This window comes from Tachypleus tridentatus, chromosome 1 (assembly GCF_004210375.1).
Source record: "Tachypleus tridentatus isolate NWPU-2018 chromosome 1, ASM421037v1, whole genome shotgun sequence".
Taxonomy (NCBI): domain Eukaryota; kingdom Metazoa; phylum Arthropoda; class Merostomata; order Xiphosura; family Limulidae; genus Tachypleus; species Tachypleus tridentatus.
Window position 1 is genome coordinate 39,612,348 of NC_134825.1, and position 26,013 is coordinate 39,638,360.

General features: G+C 32.0%; 3 protein-coding genes across 8 annotated transcripts in view; 2 read left to right on the forward strand and 1 right to left on the reverse strand.

Moving 5' to 3' along the window:
- The window catches only part of LOC143246603 (uncharacterized protein CG5902-like), a 95,199-nt gene that overhangs the window by 32,946 nt on the left and 36,240 nt on the right, over positions 1–26,013 (forward strand). For 4 of the 6 annotated variants that reach the window (XM_076493621.1, XM_076493651.1, XM_076493627.1 and 1 more), the window contains 2 exons: positions 7,743–7,833; positions 10,100–10,204. In XM_076493621.1, coding sequence (XP_076349736.1) covers positions 7,743–7,833; positions 10,100–10,204 — 196 coding nt within the window. Of the gene's footprint in view, positions 1–7,742; positions 7,834–10,099; positions 10,205–12,275; positions 24,609–26,013 lie in introns of those variants that run through there. The other 2 variants (XM_076493644.1, XM_076493635.1) reach the window with 2 other exon arrangements.
- LOC143246628 (uncharacterized) lies at positions 1,591–2,787 on the forward strand. Its single transcript, XM_076493672.1, has one exon. It carries the CDS (start codon positions 1,745–1,747, stop codon positions 2,474–2,476), a length of 732 nt encoding a protein of 243 aa, XP_076349787.1. The 5' UTR covers positions 1,591–1,744; the 3' UTR covers positions 2,477–2,787.
- LOC143258588 (uncharacterized) lies at positions 2,956–5,614 on the reverse strand. The gene is made up of 3 exons (XM_076517817.1): positions 5,584–5,614; positions 4,980–5,263; positions 2,956–4,527 (listed from the first exon to the last, which is right to left on the reverse strand). The coding sequence occupies exons 1-3, from the start codon at positions 5,612–5,614 to the stop codon at positions 3,265–3,267; spliced, it is 1,578 nt and encodes a 525-aa protein (XP_076373932.1). The 3' UTR covers positions 2,956–3,264.

Consider the following 26,013-nt stretch of genomic DNA (forward strand, 5'->3'; position numbering starts at 1 on the left):
TCTATATTGACGTAGCACATTGGAGGCCCAGGAAATGCTGATGGTCAGTTCTTGCCCAGTTGTCTTGGACATTCCTAAAAGATTGGCTAAATTTTCATGTTTATCTCTCTCTGTTCAGTTGTTTTTATTATTCCTAGTCAGTTTGGTATTTGTGGGAATTAACTAGTTGCACTACAGCAAAATCAGTCTACTCTGGTGATATAATAGCATTGCTTTTCCAATATTTGGATTTGACATTGTCATAAAGGCAAGGCTTCATACCAGTTGACTTAGGGTATGCAGCATTACAAAAGGCTTTTCTAGGTAAAACTTACTGTTGTTTTCTGGCCATCTAGTTTAAGTTGGAACTGGAAGAAAAAACTTGTCTATATAAGGCTCTGTATCAGCTATAATTTTTTTACAGGTCAATTTCTGTTAGTGCATGTATGTTAGTTCACAACTGCCTACATTTTACTTTCAAATCATTGCTATAACTTCCAGCAGTTGCTTTACTTTAGTCATACTTTAACTCATGATTTACCATTGGCAGTGTCATTGGTGACAGTGATACTGTTTACCTTGACTGTATAGAGGTTTTGCGTGTGACGTCACTCTTGACCTAGTTTCTGCTGACCGCCATGATGGGTGGCATGCTCGGCGTGTTTATATTCCAATACAAGGGTGATTCATAGTCAAAAGTGCGCGATGGTACACTCGTGTTGTGCATTTAACTGTTCAAATCGACATGGACAGATGGAAAATGTGTCATACTACAGATTTCCTAAAGATTCCGACCAAAGAAGATGATAGATTGCAGCTGTCAATAGGAAAAACTGGACACCCACAGAGCACACCAGACTTTGTAGTAAACATTTTGTGTCAGGTATGTATAATTCATCTATAGCCAGGCTGAATAAATTGAAACTTACATGCATGATATATGTATAGCAGAACACACTGCAGCACCAGTGAAAGAAATTTTTTTGCACACTTTTACTTTTAAATAACTGAATAGTAAATTTACTGAAGGAACAATATCATTCATGATGAATAGGTTATATAGCTATTTGTACATTAAGACAAAATGTTAATATCACTTAAAGGACCAATTTAAGTGATTCATCAGAAAACCACAACTGTCACAAGATTAAAAAGTGCAAATAATTACTATGTTGGCTGTACATTCAGTTAAACAATGTTCAGCATATTCAGTTAAAATATCTGTAGATTTTATATCTACCTGTAGATCTATATCTTAACTAAATTATTGTACTCTGTTTCAGGGATGAAGAGTGATGATTCCCTATCACCTGACTATGTACCTTCCATATTTTATTTTACATGTTCTGTCCTGAAGAGAAGGAAAGCTGCTGAATTGTGTAAATATGAAAACAGGAAAGAAGAGACCAAAAGGAGAAAAGAACAACAAAAGAGACGTGAAGCTACTGCTGGGCTGCTTGACCTTGCTTTCATAGAATCTGCTGGTACTGCTGCCACTGATAGCAGCTGTACTGATTCTGCTGATGAACTTGAAGCTACAAGTGATAATTTTGACTTGTGTACATCACAATATACAACTGAAACATGTATGCAGACGGAAATATAATTCACAGACTTAGTTAGACTTGAATCTGAATGCCAACAGTTGCGGAATGAAGTCCTCCACTATAAAAGTATAGCAAAAGCGAACTGTTTCGAAGATGCTACTTTTGCAAATGACAACGAGAAGGTCAAATACTGTACAGGTCTGCTGTCATATGCAGTGATGATGATCATATTCAACCAAATTTACAGATATTTCCGAGATACACAGTCAGTCTCTAAATTTCAACAATTCATATTGACACTCATGAAACTGCAATTGGATGTGCCACTGCAGCTCTTAGGATACATATTTAAATTGCACACCTCAACAGTATCACGCATATTTCAGGAGGTCATAAATGTCATGAATAATCGACTGGTACCAACATTTGTTTTCTGGCCTGAGAGAGAGGAACCAAGAATGACGTTGTTCGTGTGTTTTCGTGAGAAGTTTTCAAAGTGTGCCTGCATCATTGATTGTTTCGAAATATTCATACAGCGGCCGTCAGACCTCCAGGCACGAGCAGACACCTATTCAAGTTACAAGTCCCATAATACTGTCAGATATCTTATAGGTATTGCTCTGCAAGGAGTTATAATTTTTATCTCAAAGGGATGGGGAGGACGAACAAGTGATGTCCATCTTACCGAAAACTGTGGGTTTTTAGCCAATATAATTCCTGGTGATGTTATACTGGCAGACCGTGGGTTCACTATATCTGAATCTGTTGCTTTCTGTAATGCAGAACTTAAAATATCAGCTTGTACAAAAGTAAAACAACAGCTTAGTGCACTGGATGTTGAAACTTCACGTGTCCTTGCTTCTGCGAGAATACATGTTGAGAGGGTGATCGGCATGGTACGCCAAAAGTATTCTATGCTTGAAAGTACTATTCCAATTACGCTGTTATAAACTAATCAAAGTTGTAATTTAACAACATTAGACAAAATAGTAAGAGTGGCATGTGCTCTAACAAACATCTCTCCATCTGTTGTGCCATTTGATTGACATTGTCCTATATATATTTATTGTACATAAGACACACCTTCATTTTGTTTACATTTCAGCATTCATTCATGGGTGCTTGTTTAAGAGTTACACTTTTGCATAGTTTAAAACTACCTTGTTAAAAAAACTGTACTTCTGGAAATGTTAAATAATACATAATGTATGCTATAAATTCATATCTTAAACTTTATTTTGCCTGCACACATGTATGTTGTGAAGCATAATAAACAGCATGAATATCTACATATTGCACTCTGTCTAATTATTTTCATCCATTAATAATATTTCATATCCTTGGCTAAAAAGGGTGAATATAAATTATAATGTGTAGTGACAGCACATTGAGATAAAATACACTGTACTGGTATATAACATCTATGCTAAAGAGGTGAAATTCTAAAAAATATTGATTACTTGTATAAGGCAGAAAATGAACAGTTGGGTTAGCTGGCACCCTTTCACGTAACATGAACAGTGAACAATTTAAAATTTACACAAAAGCCAATAACGAAACAGTGACAACCTGATATGATTATTGTTTCTTTTTACTGAGTTTTTTTGCAATCTAAGCAGGTCCATTTCTTTGGTTGTCTCTGCAGCTCGACACATTCCATATGGAAATGGACAACTTTGCAGCCCATGTTGCTGCACCGTAGTGTTATTGTATCAGTTCTGCTTGTACGGCAATAGCATCACAGCTGATCATCAGGTTGTTCTGATGGCTTTGTGAATTTCTGCCCCACGAGCTCAGGCAGAACACACAGCCTAAAGAATGTCTCCAGCTCTCCTACCATTCTATTTATGAAGTCAATGTCCAGCATAATCCTTTCAACATGGAGAGACTGCTGGTCATCTGTCCACACAACAAAATCACAATAGCTCACACCAGTTAGAAGCATCTGCCCTTGAACCTGGTAATAATAGGCATGGTTTTTCTTCAGTGAGAGTTTGTCACCAATCCTTTTCAGGCAAAACTGTCCATATTCTGCGGCTTCATCCAGTGACTTGCCTCGTTTGCAGTATGGGCATTTTATTTCAAGTACACCCTTCCTACAACAAAGGCATTCAACCAGACCATCAGGTGTCGCACCTAGGTAAGGGTATTGTGGGATAATGTGTAGCCCACTGTCTACTACCTTTAGTTGTTGGTGCTGTGTCCTTCTCACTTGTACATACAATGATCGAGCATGTTCTTCATGCTTACATCCCCATCTTGTTGCCTTGGTTGAACATTTGGTAGTGTGGGGGTAACAGATTTGTTTCAAAAGTGACTTAGAAGGGTTGGCAACACTGGTACGACAAGCAGCTTTGAAATTTGAGGCTGTTATTCTACCAGCACAATGATCATACCATAGCTTACTTTTCCATTGCTGTCTGGTCAGCTTCTCAAGAGCTGTTGCTTCCTCAACACTAATCGTCAGTGAAGTAAAAATGTCATCACACACCTGGTTTAGCTCTTCCAGTGATATTGGATTATGTCTGTGCAGCAATGTCAATGGCACTGATACTGCAGCAGGTACATAGTGTCTTGCATAGTCCTTAGTTAATGAGAGGAAGCCAAACTTCACTCCAGTGTTCTGAATTGCAAGGTAGCATGCCTTTACTTCTTCCTCAGTCATTGGGGGGCATGCTGGTGCTGTTGCTTGGCATGCTGTTGTAGACTGCTTGGTCAGTTTTTTTTTGGTTGTGACACTTGTGAAGTCCATGTCTGTGACCTGCTTTAAGTGTCCCTTTCCTCTGGATGGCACAATCCACTCACAAGGCATTGATGTGCAAGCTGTGCTGTGATGTCTCTTTACAACAGCTTCCATGTAGAACAAAGTTGCTGCTACGTGGGAGCAGACTTCACCTAGTCCAGCCTTGCAGGTGCAGTGGGAAGATATTATCTCTCCATTCCTGCAGCTAGCAACCCATGGCTTTAGTGGTGGTTCATTTAGCTGCTGAGAGTGGCACACCTGTAAAATAACAAAGAAAATATTAAGTTGTGTATATATAAGCTTTTAAAGACAACTGGGTATCAGGTTGGGATACATGTGTCACTCAAATAATAAAATATTATAAAAAAATAATAGAATGGTTAAATATTAAATTATTTTTACAGAAACCTAACATGGCTATTGACCAGCTTTAATGGTCTGTCTACTTGTACTATTTATTATCTATATATTGATACCGAAACAGCCTAGACAATTAGGTGTCTTAATATCATTATACAAACCATGTATAGAAGTGCTCCTAGGCTAGAGCTTTGACAACAGTCAGTACACATGTAGTACAATAATATTGAACCATTTATTAAAATGGGGGCCCTACTTTACTTCAGTATCTAGTCTTTGTCTAAAATGTAGTTAAATCTATCATACAGAGTACATAATACATGTATGTAATTATAACATGATGTACAAACCTTTGCTGTAATGATGACTTTATCCGACGTTGCCCTGGTTATCTGGACATTCTGTACAAATCCTGCCACAAAGTACTTGTACGCATCAAGGCTTTTATAACCTTTTAGACTTTCATTTGTATAGTTGGAAGTCCTGTTTATCAAATATATATAAATGTCACCATATGTAATATTTGGCAGATCTACTCGGCAACAGTCTGACTCTGAGCAGCGTTGTCTTGGCTGGATATTACTGGCATAAATACACGTGGCGGGAGCATATACGGGTCTCCTACACCCATTTCCTTCACTTTTTCCTCATAACTGGCCTTATCAGCACCTGTCAGGTGTGCTACAAGTGATGAAAAGCCAGCGGCAGCCATTTACATGTGAATAGTACTGAATACAGCAGTTGTTAACTCGTTCAGTCATGCGGGTCACTTGCCACCCAATATGGCGGTATGTTTACAAACCTCGTTGTGGTCACGTGACACTAATAGGTTCACGCAAAACCTCTATACAGACTGTGGGTCTTTATGAAACAAAAACAAGTAACAGTATTTTTGTCTTTATGCTTTTATATATTTTGTATCCTTTGATAGCTTTTAACTTTAATTAATCCTACTTGCACAGATGTAAAGTGTGCAAGGTGACATTTTGTATGATATTATACATTTGAAGTCAGAGTAGAGGAAATACCCTATACAAAATAAAGAAATAGTGAAAGAACTTGTATATTTAAATCTTATGTATGTAGGACACTAGAGATTACTTGTTAACAGTACAATGGGCAAAAGTATTTGAATTTATTCTTTGCTCGAACATTTTCTTGTGCTTCAACTTGTCTGAGTCAGACTGATTTTGACATGTCACAGACACATGTTTAACACAAAACTTTAGCAAAATATTTAATTTGTTGTGTACAACAGACTTGTGGTGTTGACTACACGTTTTTCACATTTTGTGAAGGTATTTGTTTTAACTTCAGATCTATAGTCAATACCTTTAATATGAAGTCAGTTTAAAGGACTTGTGCATAGTTAAAATATTTAACATAGATAGTCCTTTTGCTTTGTATCATAAATCCCTAACAACCAACACTTGCTTGCCTAATCTCTTGTCCTTGTTCAATACATTATTTTTTTTAAAATTAAATTATATACAATGATTCATGAATATTTTTGGTACTGTCATAGTTCAGCTTATAACATAATCTTTTCACTTTTGATAATTTGTTGTTCTAAAATGTTTAGAAATAAGTTTTCTTATTTTTTCTTTTTTACATTTGACTTTTTACTGTATATTTTATATTCCTTTTAATGTGATATTTATGTGCTTCCAATGTTTAGAAATGTAGGTTTACAACTAGCTTTTAGCATCCAATCTTAATATTTTTAGTTTTTATTCAAAGACAGTGTCAGTGCATGAAAAACATTGTCAAGACTTTCTTTCAGCATATGTGGTTGGTTTTGTCTTTGATTTTCTATTTCTAAGTGTTATCAGATACTAATTATCCATGGAACTGTGATGCCATTAGTACCATCATTTTCTTCCACTTTTAAAGTTAAAAGTACTAGTTTCAAAAAAATATTTTGTTTTCTAGTGTTATAGTTTTATAATAAAGAGTAGCTTGTGATGCTACAAAACAAAGAACACACACACACACACTTGTAGTGTTTTTGAAGTTACATCTACTGTAAGACAATTACAACAATTACTTTTCTTATTTGTGTCATCTTTGGTGGTAGTTCAACAGAAAATTATTCTTCATTTCCAGGCTTTTTGGATCTTTCTTTTGTGCTTTATGGTAGGTGATATCCAAGGGTACTTATTAGAGTTACCCTTTCTTTATATAATATCCAGAACATATTGTGGTTTAGAGTTCTTGTTGATTTTTCAAATGTATTATTAGACTTCTATCCATGAAAATCTAAAATACAGTTTAACTACTCATGCATATGAGGCAATAAAATCTTAGCACTACGTTTACTTTGCATCATCTAGCTTTTCATTTACATCACTTAGAACCTTGTCTGTTCATGCTTATTTTGTACTTGATATGATAGTTTACATTTTAAGTTCTTTCACTTATGTCATGTAATAAAGTCAGAATATTCTCTAAGAATTCACAGAAGACTTGTCCTTTTTGTTGTTTGGGCTTGAGCTGACTTGCCTCTTATTCCCTTTTCAGATCCCTGACACAAATTTTGTAGGAAGTTTCAGTCATTTTGTTGTGTTTTGTAAAAAATAATGAGAAAAGCTAGTCTTTGACAATTGGATTGTAGGCTGTAAAAATCCTCTTTGTACTTATTGTTAAAATGTAATGATCAAGTTGGTTTATTAACTAGTACATTTTTTTGGTTGTGGTTTAAAAAGTTAAATATTTCTTGACTGTATTTTCTTAGAAAACCCCTGGTATGAAGAGTATTCATATAATCTTTTTATGGTATTAATGAAGATAAAAGGAAATCTGTGTATACAAATAACAGATGCTGAAATTTATACAGGGTAATGCAAAAGTTGTGCACCATTCCCATCATATTTATATACTTTGGTTTCACTTTGATTCTTCTAAGCCATATTTATGTTTCATTAGTTTTTTCTTTTTGTTACAGTAGTTGATTTGGACATTGGTAACTTTGAAAAATGTGTGGATGTAATCCTATACTTATAAGAATTATGTTAGTGTGCAACTTTGCATCACTTTATATTTGAGTGTAATGATTTTGGATTATTTGTTTCTTAAGTTCTGTTATTTTTATTTGTTGCTTTTGTATGTTGCAGATTGGAATTCATGGTATTCGTATTGAGTTCACTTCAGACAAAGGCTCAAAACGGACAGCTACGTATCTTCCTGAGGTTGCTCCAGAACAGGGTGGGTTTACCCTTATGGTTCAGTAATTTATAGTGCCATGAGCAGGATTTGTAATATTTATTAAACTAATATATTTGTATAATATATGTATGAGCAATATTTTTTTCAATTATTAAATATAATAGGTGATTAATTATTGCTTTCACATGTGAAAAGTTACTGGGGGAGAGCATCATGAAGGGAATATATTTCAAATTGCATAAATTATTAATATTACAATTCAAAATGAGCACATTGTACACAGATTTTCCTGTTAACCCTTTTACAATGGGCTCGGTATAATATACATAAGTTTGTGTACACATTTGCATATGCTAGGTATTTACACTATAATTTTTGATACAGTATGCATATCTGTACAAAATTTGGTAGACTTTTAGTAAAGATTAAAAGTCTTTTTAAAGACAAAAAAATCAGGTTTTTTAGTGAAATATTTTCCAAAAGATTTGTTTATTACTAGTCCTGAGTGCAAAGTGATTTTCATTTTATAATTTAAAAATATTATTATTTGTCTCAGAAAACTCTGGTATTATATATTTGATCTCTAAAACCTCCTAAGTACATTTCAAGCATTTGTTTGCTGTAAGATTTTATATTTTGTTATTTTCTATGACCTAACTGTGTGTGGTATTTCAATTTGACCAACCTTTAATCATTATAAAAAAGATACGGAAATATAAATAGCTTTTTTTTCATGCTACAATAATTACATGTTATAACATGAAGATACAAAGGTTTAGTTTAAGTGGCTTAAGTCTCATAACATTGTATATTTATTATTTTTTATTATATTGACCTTCCAGTTATGTCTAGCTAACATTACATAATTTGCATAGAGATAGTGTATGTGCCCTCTTGTTACTGTATCCCAATAATACAGAACTGATATCTAGTCTTTACAAAGTGACCATGCTTTGACTGTGTGTTTGTGAACTAGTATTTTGTAATATACAGTCAAATTTCAATTATTAAACATTATATATTATTACGTTTCAGGAATAAGTTATGAAACTTATTTTTTCAAAGTATGTAACAATAACTAAAGAAGAAAGGCAAACATTTCTCTTCTAGCTATAACCTTTTTACTTGGTTGCTGCTGGACAGAGATTGCTAAGCCTTTAAAATTTATCACATGGAGGATAACAAAAACTTTTTTAGGTTTTATATATATACAGTTGAATAACCAAAAAGTAATAAATAACTATACTGATATCATAGAATTCCACTATGATTTATTAAGCTTAGTAATTAAGCTGTATTCAGGTTTAAAGAAATATAAAACTTCCAGCAGACCAAAGACATAACCTACTACCTTGAAATCTTGATTCAAAATAACATGTAGTCTTTTCACATATTAAAATGGTTGAAAAAACCACTGTAGAACATTCTAAGCTGTCAATTGGTTATTCATATGTTGTATATTGGAGAAAATGTATATAAGGGACCGTTTTGAAAAATGGAAAGAGATGAATGGGGCCATTGTGTTTAATTCAGTACATTAGCCATATCTCAACAAAAGAAAAAATATAAGGTTCTTATTTTATACTGTAGCTTGTCAGTATTGGTAATTTAAGCTTCTAATTTGTATAAAGCTATAGATTTAGTATTTTGACATCATAAACATCTAATTTTAATGAGTGCTACTTTCAGTGTACCTAGTGATTCACTAACAACTATATTTAAATGTGTTAAGAAATTAACTTGTATACAATATTGAAGTTTGTGTTATAACCTACAGTTTGATTACTGGGATAAATTTGTAAAATAGTATTTCAATAAAATTTTGAATGGAAGTCAACAAACCTGATGACATGGCCTTTGACTCATCACCCATCAGTGAGGGTGTTATAATGTAACAGCAAATCCCATTATTTGTTGGTAAAAGAGTAGCCAAAGAGTAAGCAGCAGGTGGTGATGAATAGCTGCCTTCACTCTAGTCTTACACTGCTAAAATAGGGACAGCTAGTGCAGATAGCCTTCGAGTAGCTTTGTGCAAAATTGAAAACAAACCAAACATTTTAAGTATGTGATATATCTTTTTCTGTATCACATGAGGTCTGCTTACACAACCTAATTAACTAGCCTAAAATGTAACACTGTATGATTTAATTCCCACTCTTCATATATTGTATTAAGGCTCTGATTGTTAACAACTATGAAATATATAGCCACACTATTAAATTTTACTTGTTCAGAAAATGTTATGGAATATAAATATGAAATGCTTGTGTACATGTTAACTGCTAATGTCTATAAATTTATCCAGGTTGGGACAGAATCCAAACAGTTGACTCGCTACTAAGAAAAGGAGGTTATAAAGGAATTATCACAAATGAAGTGCGCCGTTCTGTCAGACTGACTCGATATCAAAGTGAGAAACTTACAGTAAGCTACACTGAATACAAAGAGTACTGGAGAAACAGGCGCTGTTAACGGTTTCTTCACGCTAGCATCTTTTATGTGCTAGCGTGAATCTAGCATAGTACTTCTTCAGTCAATGCCTTAGTCTGGTGAAAATGAGCTCTTTTAACTGTACATTAAATGACCTGTCTCATTGCCTCTACCATAGTCAGTTAAGTTGAGTTTTTTCCCTCTCATCCTCATGAAATTAATTCAGATGAAACAGTGACATAGTTTGTATACTTATTAGAAATGTTATAGTATGTTGGTCATCCTTATTAAGTCACATGGCTATTTTTCCTTATATTCTGTTTTCAGGTAACTTTAAACTAAAACACTGACAGTACATTTGTTTTCAGTTAAAGTTCCAGTACAGTAGTCATGACTGAAAACTATATTTTGTAGCTGTATTTTCTTTGAATTTCAAACTTTTTTCTACAAGTAAATAGGTCTCATATCTTAGACAAACACTTTGTCAAAAAACTTACCTAGTTTGTGCCAAAATATGAATCCTTTCTTACTAATTATTTACTTAGTGTTGTTTCCTTTAAGTAGCTTTTAAATTTTGTTCATAGGTTTGTAACTGAATTTCACAACTTGACAGTTTATGACTTGGTGTAACTCATGGCTTAAGATCTTTATATTTGTAATCTGTTTTTGACATTATCTCAGGTGACTACATAAATGTATGTAGTAATGATACTACATTATCATATTACAGTATACTAATCTGTAAGAATTTTTTTTTATTGTGTTCTTGTATTTGTTTTATGTTAGTTTTCTAACATTACTGATGGGAAAACTATACATGTTAATAGTTTTTAGTTTCAATGAAGTTGAAAGACCCAGTGTTTGTAGATCCAAATAGCAAATTCTAATTTACAATACAGCATTGTTATTTATTTTGCTTTCACCTTTCAAAATATCTTTTTAGCTTAAAGTATCAATTGTGAAAAGTACTTTGCTGTTTTTTCTGTAATTTTAAGTTTTTTGGTTAATAACTAAAACTTTCAGAAAGTAAAATACATTTTTCTTTCCTGGTTTTTGGTAATTTAAATGTATAATATATTGCTTGTCTGCATGTTGTATGTTGCATTCAGACTAGTAATCTAACTACATCATTCATTATGGTGTAATTACTGGTTTTTGTCTTAGACGTTATACTCTGTCAGTCTTGATGTCTCAATATTATTTCAATTTTGAGTTGGTATGTTTTAACTCTGTTGTTTTGATGAGCACAGTTATTGAGCAAGAAAAGCCATGTGGGCAAATGCTTCCAGCAAATGGTGGCATTTAAAATGCTGTTTTAAGCTTTTTTATTACTTGGAATTTGTGTTAGGTCAGTAAAGAATGATGTAATTACAATTACTTTCAGAGTAATTGGAATGGTGATTCATTATCATAGTTTGTTATCTATAAACAGACTATGATTGTCTGTAATGATTATCAAATATTACTATATGATACTACAGACAGATAAGTTCTAAACTGTCTGTAAACTCATGCTAGAAACTATAATGTGAAATCTATCTCGAGGAGAGAGAGAGAATATTTTTGTAATTTCTCTTAATTAATTTATACTTTAGATAATTATGAAACCTTTTCAGTATGATGACTGGTGTACTTTTTAAAAGTCTTTGTGAATTTTAGGTTAAAATCATCTTTGTAAAAGCCTCAGTTACATCATAGATCAGATAACATCTGTAACAGGTTGACTGGAATTATTCCAGTCAGGTTATTTTTTTCATTTGTCATGTGTAGATGATTTTACTTTTGGATATTTCTAATTTACACAGATCTTCATATTTTTTATAAATAAAACATTTTTCACGGTTCTAACTTATTTGCTGATAATGTAGATCAGCAAATTGTTTGTTGATAAAACTTAGATGAGGGAAGACATTTTAATATTATGTTTTGAATAGAGGTGAAATATGAGTATTACGATAAACATGTTTCTAATAATTATTTTTTATGGTGATATTAAAAAAAATTTGTACTTAATTGCATCCCAAGAAACTTCTTTTGTATTTGTATATTAGTGATCTCATTTTCCAAGGCTGTAGGCTTGTCTTGTCCACGCATCTTCCATCGTCATGTGAGAAAACCGAGCCATCAGTCTTTCATCTCTAACATCATAACCAGAGATCTAGTCTTGATATGCTTTTACTATCTTAAGCATTTTCGGGCTGGGTATTTAGGGGCCATTTAAACATGTACAATCAAAAAATGAGAAGGAATAGTGATTGTTTGGTCCTGTGAGAAATTTTGTTTTAAAATTTGTGTGGCACACCTGTTAAAAGTTTATAATTTGAACTTAATATCAACAGTATTGCAAGTCATCAGATATATATGCTAAGGATAGAGCAGTATATTTTGTAGTCGTACTATGTTGTGGTGGATATTAATAGCCAGGAATGGGAAACTGAAAACATTTCAAGTTATTGATTTGGGTTTTAAATTTGAAAAAAAAATAATTTCAGATGTAATTAAATTTTTTTTTATATTTTTCAATTTTATATCCTTTTTTTTCAGTTTTCAGTTCATTTTAGTTTCAATTTCAATTCTAGTTTTTTATTTCTTTAAAATGAGTGTTAATTTCTTCTGTGGCAGTATGCACTCATTTGGTAACTTGTGGCTATTATATATTTGCATTCACACCTAGTTTTGAAAGATAAATTTTTCATCTCTATATATGAGATATTTTTTATTTAATCTTTATAATTGCTGCACTTGGGCAACTTTATCTTTTTTTCCTTCTCCTGTCATGTTTTTTTTTCTCTTTCTGGAGGATGAAGCACTGAGTTTGCCTCTTATTTACTCTTTTTTGTTTCTGTTCAATTACAATCTTTAGAAATACACATTTGAGACCAGTCTAATTAAAATAACCTGGCATAGCCAGGTGGGTTAAGGCATTCAACTTGTAATCTGAGGGTCACGGTTTCAAATCCCCATCGCACCAAACATGCTTGGGGGCATTACCATGTGACGGTTAATCCCACTGTTCGTTGGTAAAAAGTTGTTCAAGAGTTGGTGGTGGGTGGTGATAACTAGCTGCCTTCACTCTAGTCTTACTGCTAACTTAGGGACAGCTAGTGCAGATAGCCCTTGAGTAGCTTTGCATGAAATTCAAAACAAACAAACAAATCTAATTGAAATAAAAGTATTTAACAGAAAAAACACTCATTCTTTCCAATACTTTTTTAATTTTTTTTCATTAAAACTAATAATTTTTCAATTCATAGCTTTACAAACATATCAAGTCTTACAATAGGAATAGGAAAAAGGGGTTTATAATGCAATACCTTTATTATAAGAAAAATGCAAGTGTTATATAACATATGCTTACAAGTTGAAATTAGAATGAACAACTGAAATACTCTCAATGTTTTCAGGCAACCAGTTGTTTCTTTGGGGCCTTAAATCTTTCTAAAAATAGAAAACTTCTCTACACTGGCTTGTGTCACTGGAACAGCATGAACAACTGTAGCCAACTTGTACAAGTATTCATGTTTTATATCTATTGTGTTCTATCATGAAATTAGACTGTTATTTGTTGGAATTCTTTCACTATTCACAAAATCCTTCAGAGGTGAAGCTTTGGCCTTTTGTGGAGTACTTGAGTTTTTCTTAATTTGTGCAGCCACTCATCGTTTCATGGACTGTATGCCATCTTTTCTTTGGATTCTGAAGTGAAGTTCAACTTTTAAGATTCATTGTACATAATTTTTCATTAAGCTTGATCAAATGATTTAAGGCTTGTTCTGCTTCAGATAACATAACACTAAATCTACAGTCTAGGTGTAACAATGCTCATATTACTTCATATTTAAAAAGCTCTTTTTTTTTTTTCCTTTTATTTGTTGCTTCTAATATGTTGTGAGCCAGCGGACATTTAATTTGAGATATTTCACTTTTACAAACAAATCACATCTTATAGAAGTCTCCTGGAATTTATTTTTCTTCTTGTAATTGTACTGTAGCTTTTTTAGCCATTTTTAATATATACATAATTTAATGTAATTTCTCCCAAGATTGAAGACAAAGTTTTAAGCCCATTTCAATTATTTCAGTAAACTTTTCAATAAATGGTCAGTTCTACTAAACTGGAGATCATATCATATGTTAAGCACCATTGCTTCCCTACTTCTACAATAGACATACAATGTTTCTTTGTCTTTAAAATATTCAATATAGCTGGAAGTTTGCAGATTTTTAGACAGTTTTCATACCTGAGATATAGTACTTCCACACAGTCCTCCAATTAAAGCATTTTTTACTGCAATTTTCAAAGCGTGAGCAGCACATTTAACAGAAAAAACTGACTAGTTCAATATCATCTAGTTCACTTATATCACTTTCATCGCTAGCAGTCTCATTTCCTTCGTTGAAAATCAATTCCACAGCTTTAACCATATTTCTAATATTATTAGTAGTCATAGAATACTTAAGTTATATTTAGGACACACATTTGTAACTATTTCTTTGTTTTCACTTGAATAAACTGAAGAGAACATTGTAAGAGCTAAGGTTCTTAAAAAAAAGTCTCTAATGACTTGGACATTAAGGCTAGCACAGATCTTTCCAGATGACATGCAATGTCAACTTTCAGTGAAAACATTGTTTTGCAGTTCTTCACTTATTTGCTTTAAAATTTCTGCAGCTTTTTCATTAACTAAAGTCAAAATTTTCTTACAATACGTTGTATTTAAGAATCTTTTTAATTGGATCAATTATTTTATGTAAACCAATGTCTTCTACTGCAGAAAAAAGTCTCCCATTTAGGGTCACCAACTCAGTCATAGTGTTATTAGACGTTTTTATGGCCATTGGAATATTTATTGTTGGACAAAACAACCGTGAATGGATTTTGTGTGCTTGGTATCACAGATGACTTGAGTCTTTTCAACTTGTGGGAGTGATCTTTTCATAGTTGAAGCTTCAACTTTTCTTAATATATTTTCAAATTCTGCTTTATGGTGTCTCTCCAAATGTTTTGTTAAATTAGTAGCACAAGGATGCTTCAAAACCATAGTGCAACCAGTAATATTACTTGTTATTTTTTAATGTTTGTGAGAACCAGCAATTGTGAAGTATGAGTACACTTCATTAGTTTTGTAACACTACATATTTGATAAGGGAAGAAAATGTAAACAAATAGGGACTAGACAAAATATGAAAAGGTCTTCCTCATTATAGTATGAATGGGCTAGTAATATTCACCATTTCTCTCTATCTTTACCTACAGCAGATAAGTGCTAAAGGGACTATATATATATATATATATATATAGTTGCCTGGTATGCAACTTTTGAGAGTTTGGTTGGGTATGGGTGGGGCTTTGTGGCTTCAAGTGCATCCCTCAAAGGTGGAAATTCCTTCTTGATTTTGTTCCATATTGCAGTGCATACAGATATAGTCAATGATCACTCTCCAGGCATCAGTAGCCTCATTAAGGAATTTAGAACTTACAGCAGGGGAAGCCAAACAAATTTTTGTGAGAATATCATTCCCTTAAGAGGTTTAATCCAGTAGGACAGATTAATGGTGGAGGGTTAATGAGGTCAATAAGAATATAAGGAAAAAGAGAGATGGATGATATAATGGATCCCCATACACAAATGAAAGGCCCAGTCTGATCTAAGGATTTGGTTTTATTGGGGTAATAATGTGCAGTGATGGATCCTCTGCCAATGAAAAATTAGATATTCTAAAGTTTCCTGTAAAAAACTGAAATACAAACCAATTTATTTTTATCAATTCAAGCTTAAATTTAAGTTTTTATGTAATTTATTTAGAGTTTGAATTTTACTTTAAGTTGTTAAAATATTTTTGTGTTTATTTTTTTCTGATTTTGGTTGATGAACAAGTATCAGTTTTATCAGTTTCTTGATTAAATTTAATTCAGTTTCCCATCCCTGTGAGTAACTGAATATTGTGTTAGAAATTCTAAACTTCTGTTAACAAATTGTAATAGTTTTATTTCACTTGAGAATATCAGGTTGTAATTTTACTTGTGTTGATATTTTGAGTTCATGCTTAGAATATGTAGCTTATCTCTCTTTTAGAAGTTGGGTTCATAGGTATCTGGACATGTAAAGTGCAGCAGTAGTGTCACTAGGGAGATAGTTTAGTATAAGACATAAAAAAACCCAAAAACTGTAAAGATTTGAAATTTTATTTAGCTTAAAAATATTTGTAAAACAGTTGCAATTATGAACCATTATAATATATAGAGAGTAGGTCCTTTTTTATGCAAATAATTATTTCTGTGACAGTTTTGACTTTGAAGACTCTAGTGAAGCTCGAAACAAACTGTGTTTTGTTTATAGAGTTGTTTGTTAATGTGAAAATATTCCCACTTCACAAGTCTGTATAGGTAACATACTGTAACATCTTTTTTGATATGTCATTGGCTTAAATGCTGTAAGCATAGTTTTTCATCCTTTTTAAAGATGTTGTGTATAAAAGTAATGGATACTAATTGTTATATGGCAAACAAGTTAACTGATGATGTTGATGCTTAAAAGAAAAGAACTATTAAACAGGTCAGTTAATTTGATAGTGTGTATTGTAGCTGTTTTTAACCAGTTAATATGACAAAACCCAAACAACCTGATAACTTTCTGAGCTCTGACTGAGTTAACTACTGATGGTATTTCTTTTTCCAAATAAAAATCAACATAAATGTATTTAAGTATATATTACCCATCTATATTTGTATATTCACTTTTTCTTGGTGGACTCCGCAGATAACCCTATGTCGCTTTGTTGTAAGAAAACACAGTATTAATTTTTTAATGTTTCTTAACATATATTTGAAGGTTAAAGATTCATACAATTCTTTATGTCAAGAAGTAGATGCTAAACCTTTACAAGTTCAGATAAAATACAGTGAAATGTTTTATTGAGAATGTTTTTGATACAGAAAAATTAGATCATTGGTAACAGTAAAATCAAATCAAATGCAAAACTGATTATATATTTTTTATTAATATTTTTTTCATAATTTCACTAATGAAAGTGTATTTTTCATTGATGGTTATTAATTTCATTACTTAACCTGTGTTTGAGTAAAGAACTTGACCAGTTTATAATTTTTTAAACTGAACTGCTAGAGAAGGTTTCAGTAGTGAGGACTGATAGTTATCAGCACTTATTTGAAAATCATTCACATGATGAGGACTTGTAACAGATCTGGTTCAGTATTTTATGAAAGAAAGCTGCAGATTTTCACATGGAAATATTAGTTACTTGACAAATTTAAGATAAGACTTAACTCTTTAAATCCAAGTGGATGCTATCAACATCTGACTGAAAATTCCAGTTCACCCATCGGTTGTTGACATTGTCCAGTAACATTTGTTTCTGTGGCTAAAAGCTAATTGAAACTTTGTTATCCACAAAATTAAGAAAATTAAAATTTTATAAAGTATGGACTTAACCAAAAATATGACCAATAAGGTGTAGTGATTTGTATGTATATGACACAACAATTTGTAAACATAATGAAATATTTTACTACATATTTACTACAACAGAGCATTGACTTGTCTTGCCCCAAAGAAAAAAGACCAATGAAATGCTCTGTTGAAACCTGTAGTATTTATTAAAATATTTCATTATACTTGCAGATTGGACCAGGCATGGCCAGGTGGTTGAGGCACTCAACTTGTAATCTGAGGGTTGAGGGTTCGAATCCCTGCCACACCAAACATGCTCACCCTTTCAGTTGTAAGGGCATTATTATGTGGTGGTCAATCCCACCATTTGTTGGTAAAAGAGTAGCCCAAGAGTTGACAGTGGGTGGTGATGACTAGCTGCCTTCCATCTGGTCTTACACTGCAAAATCAGGGACGGCTAGCACAGATAGCTCTTGTTTAGCTTTGTGCAAAATTCAAAACAAACAAATCTGCAGATCACTGTGCTTTATGTATTCAAGTCTCCTTGAGTAATGTGCTTCCCTACTGAAATATAGGTGTAACAGTGTTTATACATAAGGTTTGGAAAGAATTCTTAGATATGGGAACTGCTATGGTTACAAAACATATTTTGGAGAAATGTAGTACAAAATTACTTGAAAAATTGTTATCTACCATAATAACAGTTTCACTGCCAAATTAAAAAAAACCAGAAGTGAACCATTATGAAACTCATTAAGCCAAGTTTTTCTGTAACTTTAAATGGAAAGTTAATGCAAATTATCTAAAACTTTTAACCTTACCAGTTGCCCAAGAATAAATAGCATTCAGTCAGTGTGATACAGTTTATAAAACTGTAGAAGTGTTAGTTTTGTAAGAATATCTTCAAAGTTAAATGCATACATTTGAAGGTTGAAAGTCTTGTAGTTTTAGGTGTTACAAACAAGCTTTATTACAGTAGTGAAGCTATGTAAAGAAAAGTTAAAATTGTCTTCATGCTTGCACTTAAAAGGATACATATGTTAAACTGATTTACTTGCATTCCTGCATTTGACACAGAAAGCACATAGAAAATAAGTAATAATACTCACTAAAAGTTGGGAAATGCATGTACAGATGTGTTATTTTTATGTCTTATCAAATATAAAATTTTGTCTTTACCCAATGGTGCTGATATCAACCTCTGATTGTGCTGCAAAGAAACCTAATGTGTAATCTACAGATTTTGTAACTTAGCAACTTTCTGAATATTTAGAAAGGAAAAAAAGACAAGGTAGTGAAAGCAGACTGACCAATGTCTTGATAACCTTTGTTTGATATTGGACTTTAATAAGAAACTTTGATATCTAGACACGTAGTGATGTAACTTGTTTATGGTGAATAAATTATCCCAAAAGAGTTGTCCATGATTGCTTTTAAAATGATGAAAATGTATTCATGTAACACATTATCTTGCATATGGGGTTGAAAATTTTTTTAATATAATAAGTTGGTCTTCTGCACATTTGCAAGTTGTAGTTACAATTTGTTTCTTGCAGCATATTTAGAAATATTTTTAACTAGATCAGTAACATGAAATTAAAAAAAAAAATGCATTGATTAACTTTCACCAGGATCTGTATAGTACTGTATTACTTAAGAATATGACTTACCAAGGGTTATTGAATTCCATTGGGTGTAAAGCTCTGTACTAGTGGTTTTGGCCACAGTGGAACCAATATTTGTAACAAGAGTCTCATATAGGAGACTGAGAATTTTTCTGACTTGTCTGGCACATTTTTATTTTGTTTATACTGTAGCTGATCTTTTAAATTTCCCTGCTCAGTGACATATTCCACAGGCAGCCTACTGGTGATGGTTGCCTGTGTTGGTAAAGTCAGAGGAAAAGACTTGTTTGTGAATGCTTGAAATTATGAGTAAACCTTCTTGCTCCTGCCTGTGAATCAGCTATTAAGTGAAGTTTCTTCTATTGAAGATATAAATGCTTAGTATCAAATCTTCCTTCTTTTGTTTTAGTATTAATAGATAAGTTTCAAATGATTAGAAGTATCAAATTAGTCATAAATCTTTTTTTAGTGTAAAGAAATGTATTTGAAATAGATATTTATTAGTAAGTAATTAAGTTTCAAATGACTAGAAGTATTAAATTAGTCATAAATCATCTTTTTTTTAGCGTAAAGAAATGTATTTGAAATAGATATTTATTGGTAAGTAGTTAAGTTTCAAATGACAAGAAGTATTAAATCAGGCATAAATCATCTTTTTTTTAGCATAAAGAAATGTATTTGAAATAGATATTTATTGGTATGTAGTTAAACTTACTAATATTGTGTGCTTTCTGTGTTAGAAGTTGGATAGCTCAGATGTTTTTAAATGAAACTTTTTAGTGTGTTGTGATATCAGTTAAAAATAACTGGGAAAAAATGTTTGAAATTACCAACAAAAGTACTACAGTTAAATAATTAATAAATTAAATTGAGGCAGTTACAATTAAAGGAATAAGTTTAACAATGATGTAGTGCTATGAATTCTGTACTTAGACTAATTGTTATTGAAATAATTTCACCTTTATCAGGTAGATTATTTTTAAATAAAGGTTAAAGCAGATGTAAGTAAGTATTGGCATTAGAGGTAATCCATCATTCAACTTAGATATCTGTAAAACAAAAGGTGTTGCAAAATGCTGTATCAGTGTTTTATGTGAGAAGACTCGCATCAGAATCAAATGGATGATCACATTCATTTAGGTCTGAATAGTTGAATGACATTTATTACTGGTGGTCAGTTGTTAAGTTTTCATTAATAATAAAAGGTTTTGGAGCAGTCACTTTAGTGTACTGTTAAATCATAAGGTAGAAACACCAGTCTGAGATTTTTCATTGATTAAGGAAACTACACTAACATTGTAGTTGGACATTTGCTAGCAATATTGTTAATTTCATGTGTAATGTGATTAAGAAAAAAAGAAAGAAAAAAAAGAGTAAAGCACTTTGGAGAAAAAAAGTTTAATTTTTTTTTCTGTTGGGTAATTTTTACATTGTGAGAGCTTACATTCACTTACAGGTATATGCTTTTCAAAATTAGTCTTGAAAAAAAACTTAAACTTCTAACATATTTTCTGACATATAAACTGACTGCTGAACAATCTGATGTACTTATTGGTTGTCAGATAGACATGGTGTTTACTGATACCCCAATTAATGTTAGATTTCTAAGGTATGATAGTTTTTATGAAGTTTTCAACCATGCTGGTTGATAAGGTTGATACACTTGAAGGGAATTGCAGTTAATATGGTAATATGAGAAGTTTGCTGATGCTTAGGTTTATGCATTTGATATACTTGGGAGTTTTCTAGTTGATAATTTTTATGCATTTCTTAAGGAATTGTAGTTAAGAAGGTAATGTGAGAATTAGCTGATATTATGGTTGACAAAATTACAATACTTCTAAAGAGGTTTGTAGTTTGTTATTGATTTGGTAAGATGTGAATTTTATTAATATTCTAGTTGATACTGTAGATACACTTGTAAGTGTTCTGGTTGGTAAAGTTTATTAATTTTGAGGTATGGGTAAAGTCTTGTATATGTTATTGATTGGTTTTTGACAATCTATCATATATAATCATTGTCAACATATACAACTGTTAATGTGTAGTAACCTAGTTTTATACAAGTCACTAAAAGATTATTTGAAAACAGTTTCTTGGCAATGAAAGTATTTTGTAGTAATTGTGAAAGTAGCTACTAGATATGTAACTTGTAAGACCACAAGTTCACATCAGGTGTCTTTAATTTTGACAATTGGTTAAGAAAATATACACTTGGTTGTTGATAAAATGTTAGTTTTTACTTTGTTGTAGAATGTGACAAGTAATGGGTTATGAAGAATGTTATAGTTACTAACATGAAAACAAAGTCATGATTTGGCCTGTGGTGTACATTAAAATCATGAAAACATGATATTTTGACAATTAACATCATTGAATGGTTAAAAGTCTAATTTAAATTAGTAGTGACAATTGTTTGTAGGATATAATTTGGACAATATTGGATGTTCTACAGTAATTAACATCATTGCTGGGAAGAGAAACATTGATTACAAGTTGGAAATGTTTTAGTTACTAATCTGGTTGTTTGAGAGAGGAAAAGGAAAGTTAAGATTTGGAGTAAAACTGTAAAGGGTGATATGGTTACTTAGTCAAGAACTGGTTTTGGTTTTGGAATACTGATATATGGGTGCTGTGTAAAGTTACAAAAATCGGGTTTGTTTTGTCAGATGATTAATTGAATGTGGAATGGTTACTCATGGCATAGAAAAATATTGACTCCAAAAGTACTGAAATGGTCATTAATGGGTAGAAAATAAACGACCTAGTCAGTAAAAATATCAGTATATAAAGTTATGTTAAGTAGTGTCCAACTTTATATTAGTGATTTGACTGGTTGTTGAAAATGTGTTTATTGATTGTCATCTCACTGGTGATAACCACCTTCATTTAAAAAAAAAGGCCTTACCTAGTGCATAGCACATTGTTATTAGTATGTATCTTCTCATTCAAATTGTGCTGTTCATACAAAAAAGTGGCACATATTTCATAACTAAATAGAACATGATATATTTATGTTAAGAGATAAAAACTGTCTTGGTGGTTCTGACATGTAGTTTTTATGAAATAAACATGACTTTTTTACTGTTTTACCATATATTGTTGAAGTTGTGGACTTCTTTGTGTGTGTTTTCACTATTTCAGTACATCTTATAATTTTAAGAATTCTTAGAGGAATTCAGATGCTTCATGATTATTGTTAGCACATCTTTTTCATAAGTACTTTTACATTGGTCATTATTAGAACAATTACAGATCTTGAACCTTGTTTTTTCTTTATAAAATGTCACATTTACTTCAAAGAATGAAAATCTTCAGTGGTCAAACTTTTTAAATTTTAGGTTGTAAAAATTGTATTGTTTAATGTTTCACTCTTGGGTAGCTGATCCCAGTTTTGACAGTTGTTATAATCCAAAATGAATGTTAGTTATCAGAAAAAAGCCAAAAGTACTTTATTTACAAAGGTTTAAAGTGATGTTTGTTCAATTTTATCATCTAGTTACAGTTCATCACATCTGAATTAACTGTGTAAAGACACAATATTTCATGTTTTTCAGTTGTAAGTTAGTATAGATTCACAGGCCTGTTTACAACAGGATTATTAGGAATCACATGATCCTAGTTTGGTTAGGATATAATAATAGTATCCATCTCTGTACATTTTTTATTTTCTTAAACATCCTATTTTGTATATGGAAGATACTTGGTTATTGTTTTATATAACCTATTATATATTTATGCACAAGGTATTTTCTGTGTAAAAAAGTAGAAGCTATAGTAATACTCCTTTATAAATTCTATTTTCATCTACGGAAGTATCATACTTGGCCCAATTATATGTATCTTGTGTTTTGTGAAGGAAAACTAGAGCTGTGACTAAACAGTGGATCATAGTTTAAATATTTTGAGAATATTTGTTAAATGTACACACATTTTTAATAGGTTTTGATTTCTTTTACAATGTTATTAGACTAAATTTGTGTTTGGAAGAATATAATAAGATTTACATGAAGATTTGTATTCTTAATGCCATTCTTAATGAAACTGCTGTTTTTGTTACTCTTATGATCCAGGCAGAATTGATGGTTAAATTTGGTATTTCTTGACATTATGAACATAGGTTTTGAAGTACAATGTCAGTATAGCTTCTGTCTTTAATATTAGTAGATATTGTAAACTGGGTTAGGATGTCTAGTGAAGAATATTGAAGAGGGAATATGTGAAGGATTCATGTAGCAAAGAATGTAGTATTTGTAACCTTTGATAGTCTAACAAAATAGTTCAGAGAGGTTGTTTGTTTTTCTATGATTGGTGAATTATAACAAAGATATATTTGAATTCAAAGTAACAATATTTGGTATACAGTAGACATGTTAGAAAACTAATTAGTATTTTATTATTAAATTAGTTTTCTGGCAGGCTCACCAAAGCAAGCAGGGCATAGGTCAGTGCTGTATACCTCAGACTTGTATATTTATTAGTTTTTCAGAAGGAAAAAAATTACAGATTTTGTAGATGATTTTTACATAAAAGTGACAATTCATACTGTCTGTATAGAGCTCAGTTCATTACGATGTTTGATAATTTTGTTAAGGAACCATAGAGATACTTTTATATATATAAAAGGAAGTCTAAGAAGTGCAGAAGAATCAGAACAAAACTGATTTAATAAATCAACAGCTGTACATCTGTATTGTAACCAAATAATAGTTTGATTTTAGAAACAAGTGGCTCTGTTTACCTTTGTTTGTACTGTGAAAACTGTAATCTACTTTTAGCATGATGATCTTAACTTTTTTTTGTGTGATAGCCTATAAAGATTATTGTAGTTTGTGGTTTAAAAATGTTAACACCAAACTTATTATTGTAACCAAATAAAATTTTCTAAAATTGACCTGGAAATAAAAACTACTTTGTATTCTCTTACAAAGCAAAATGCACTTATGTTTGAAGTTATAGAAAAATGAATGTTTTAATTATCAAAAAGTGTCATTGTTAAGTTTATTGCCACTTTTGATTATATTACAAATGTATTTGGACTTGCAGTATTTGTATCAGTATGGATTAAGTATTTACGTTCATTGTATTTTTTATTGGTGATGGTGGGAAAGATTTGTCAGTTTTTTTAGTTAAATTACGTCCAAAGTTAAGTACTTTACATGAAATTAAAAACGTGTAACTCAGTAATTTCCCCTTGATTTTATTAAGTATTTGTTAACATGCAGTTTATGATGTATCCTGATTTATTATGAATGAAATCAGTGTTTGTTGATATTATATACATCTGGGAATGTACTTCTTCACGTTATGTGTTAATGAACAGTAAAAGCATACCTACAAAAAAAAAGTGTTCATGAAAATATAGTAGAAATGTACGTTTGTGTTTTTAGTAAAAACAAAAAAATCGTGCATGGTATATTTTTTTTCCAAGTCACTTCACACATTCAAAATCCATTCTTGTATGACAGTGGTACATTCAGTGATTATTGTCTCCATTACAAACTTGTCTTTTATAATTACTGTTGTATATCTGTTTTTAAAAAACAACATCAAATTAATTGATTTTACGTTCCGACATTTATATGCTTATAAATGTTTTTGCTTTTTGGTATTTCTAATTTCATGTATACATATTCTGTGTTTTTGGTCTGACATCTGATTTTTTAGTTTTTTTCTGAAAAACGTTTTACTTTAATGCTATATTTTATTTCAATTATACGATTTATAAAGTCAGGATTAAAAATCAGTTCATCTAACAGCAATATTAGACACCTTGTTTAAACAAATACTTCTATTTATTGTACAGAAACCTCGCTATAACCACTAAGGAGTCTGTACAATAGGGTTAATTTTGTAAACTTCTTGCAAGTTGTAAAAAACGAAATATCGAAAATTATTTCTAAAAATTGTCATTACTTTTTATTAAAATATGTATAATTAGTTAAAAGAGATTAGAAGATTATGGAACAAGTATTTTTGATGGTAAAAAGAAATCCATTTGTATGTTTTAAGCTATCTAAACTTGAACGACATTAGACAAACAAGCTTTCAAGTGAAAAGGTGGATTTCTTGACGTGGTGAGGGGACTTCCCAGAGAAGGTTTTGTACTTTCAGTTTATTTCCTCTGGGATCTAAACATCCACCCACGTGTTTGCCGTGCATGGCGACACGTGAAGGGGAGGAGAGGATCCTGATGGTTAAAGGGGTCCAACCCTAACACACCATTTGGGCCTCGAATTCCTGTTGAGGGGTGGCTTTGGGGTACCCACCTTGGGTCAGTCGACTGGTCCACTTGGGCTAGGGTCAACAGGTTTGTTTTTTGTTTTTGAATTTCGCACAAAGCTACTTGAGGGCTATCTGTGCTAGCCGTCCCTAATTTAGCAGTGTGAGACTAGAGGGAAGGCAGCTAGTCATCACCACCCACCGCCAACTCTTGGGCTATTCTTTTATCAACAAATAGTGGAATTGACCGTAACATTATAACAACCCCACGGCTGAAAGGGCGAGCATGTTTAGCGCGACGGGGATGCGAACCCACGACCCTCAGATTACGAGTCGCACGCCTTAACACGCTTGGCCATGCCGGGCCAAATTCTCAACAGGTGTTGTGGACATTGTATTTGATGCTGATGTTTGAGTATACTGCTCATGAAACCCTGGCATTGCTGTAGTGTCTTTGTTTGACATTGTAGTGCATACCCTCGTACGGCTCCATGGTGGGTGAGGTCAGTTTCTGCAGTGAGGCGTATCTT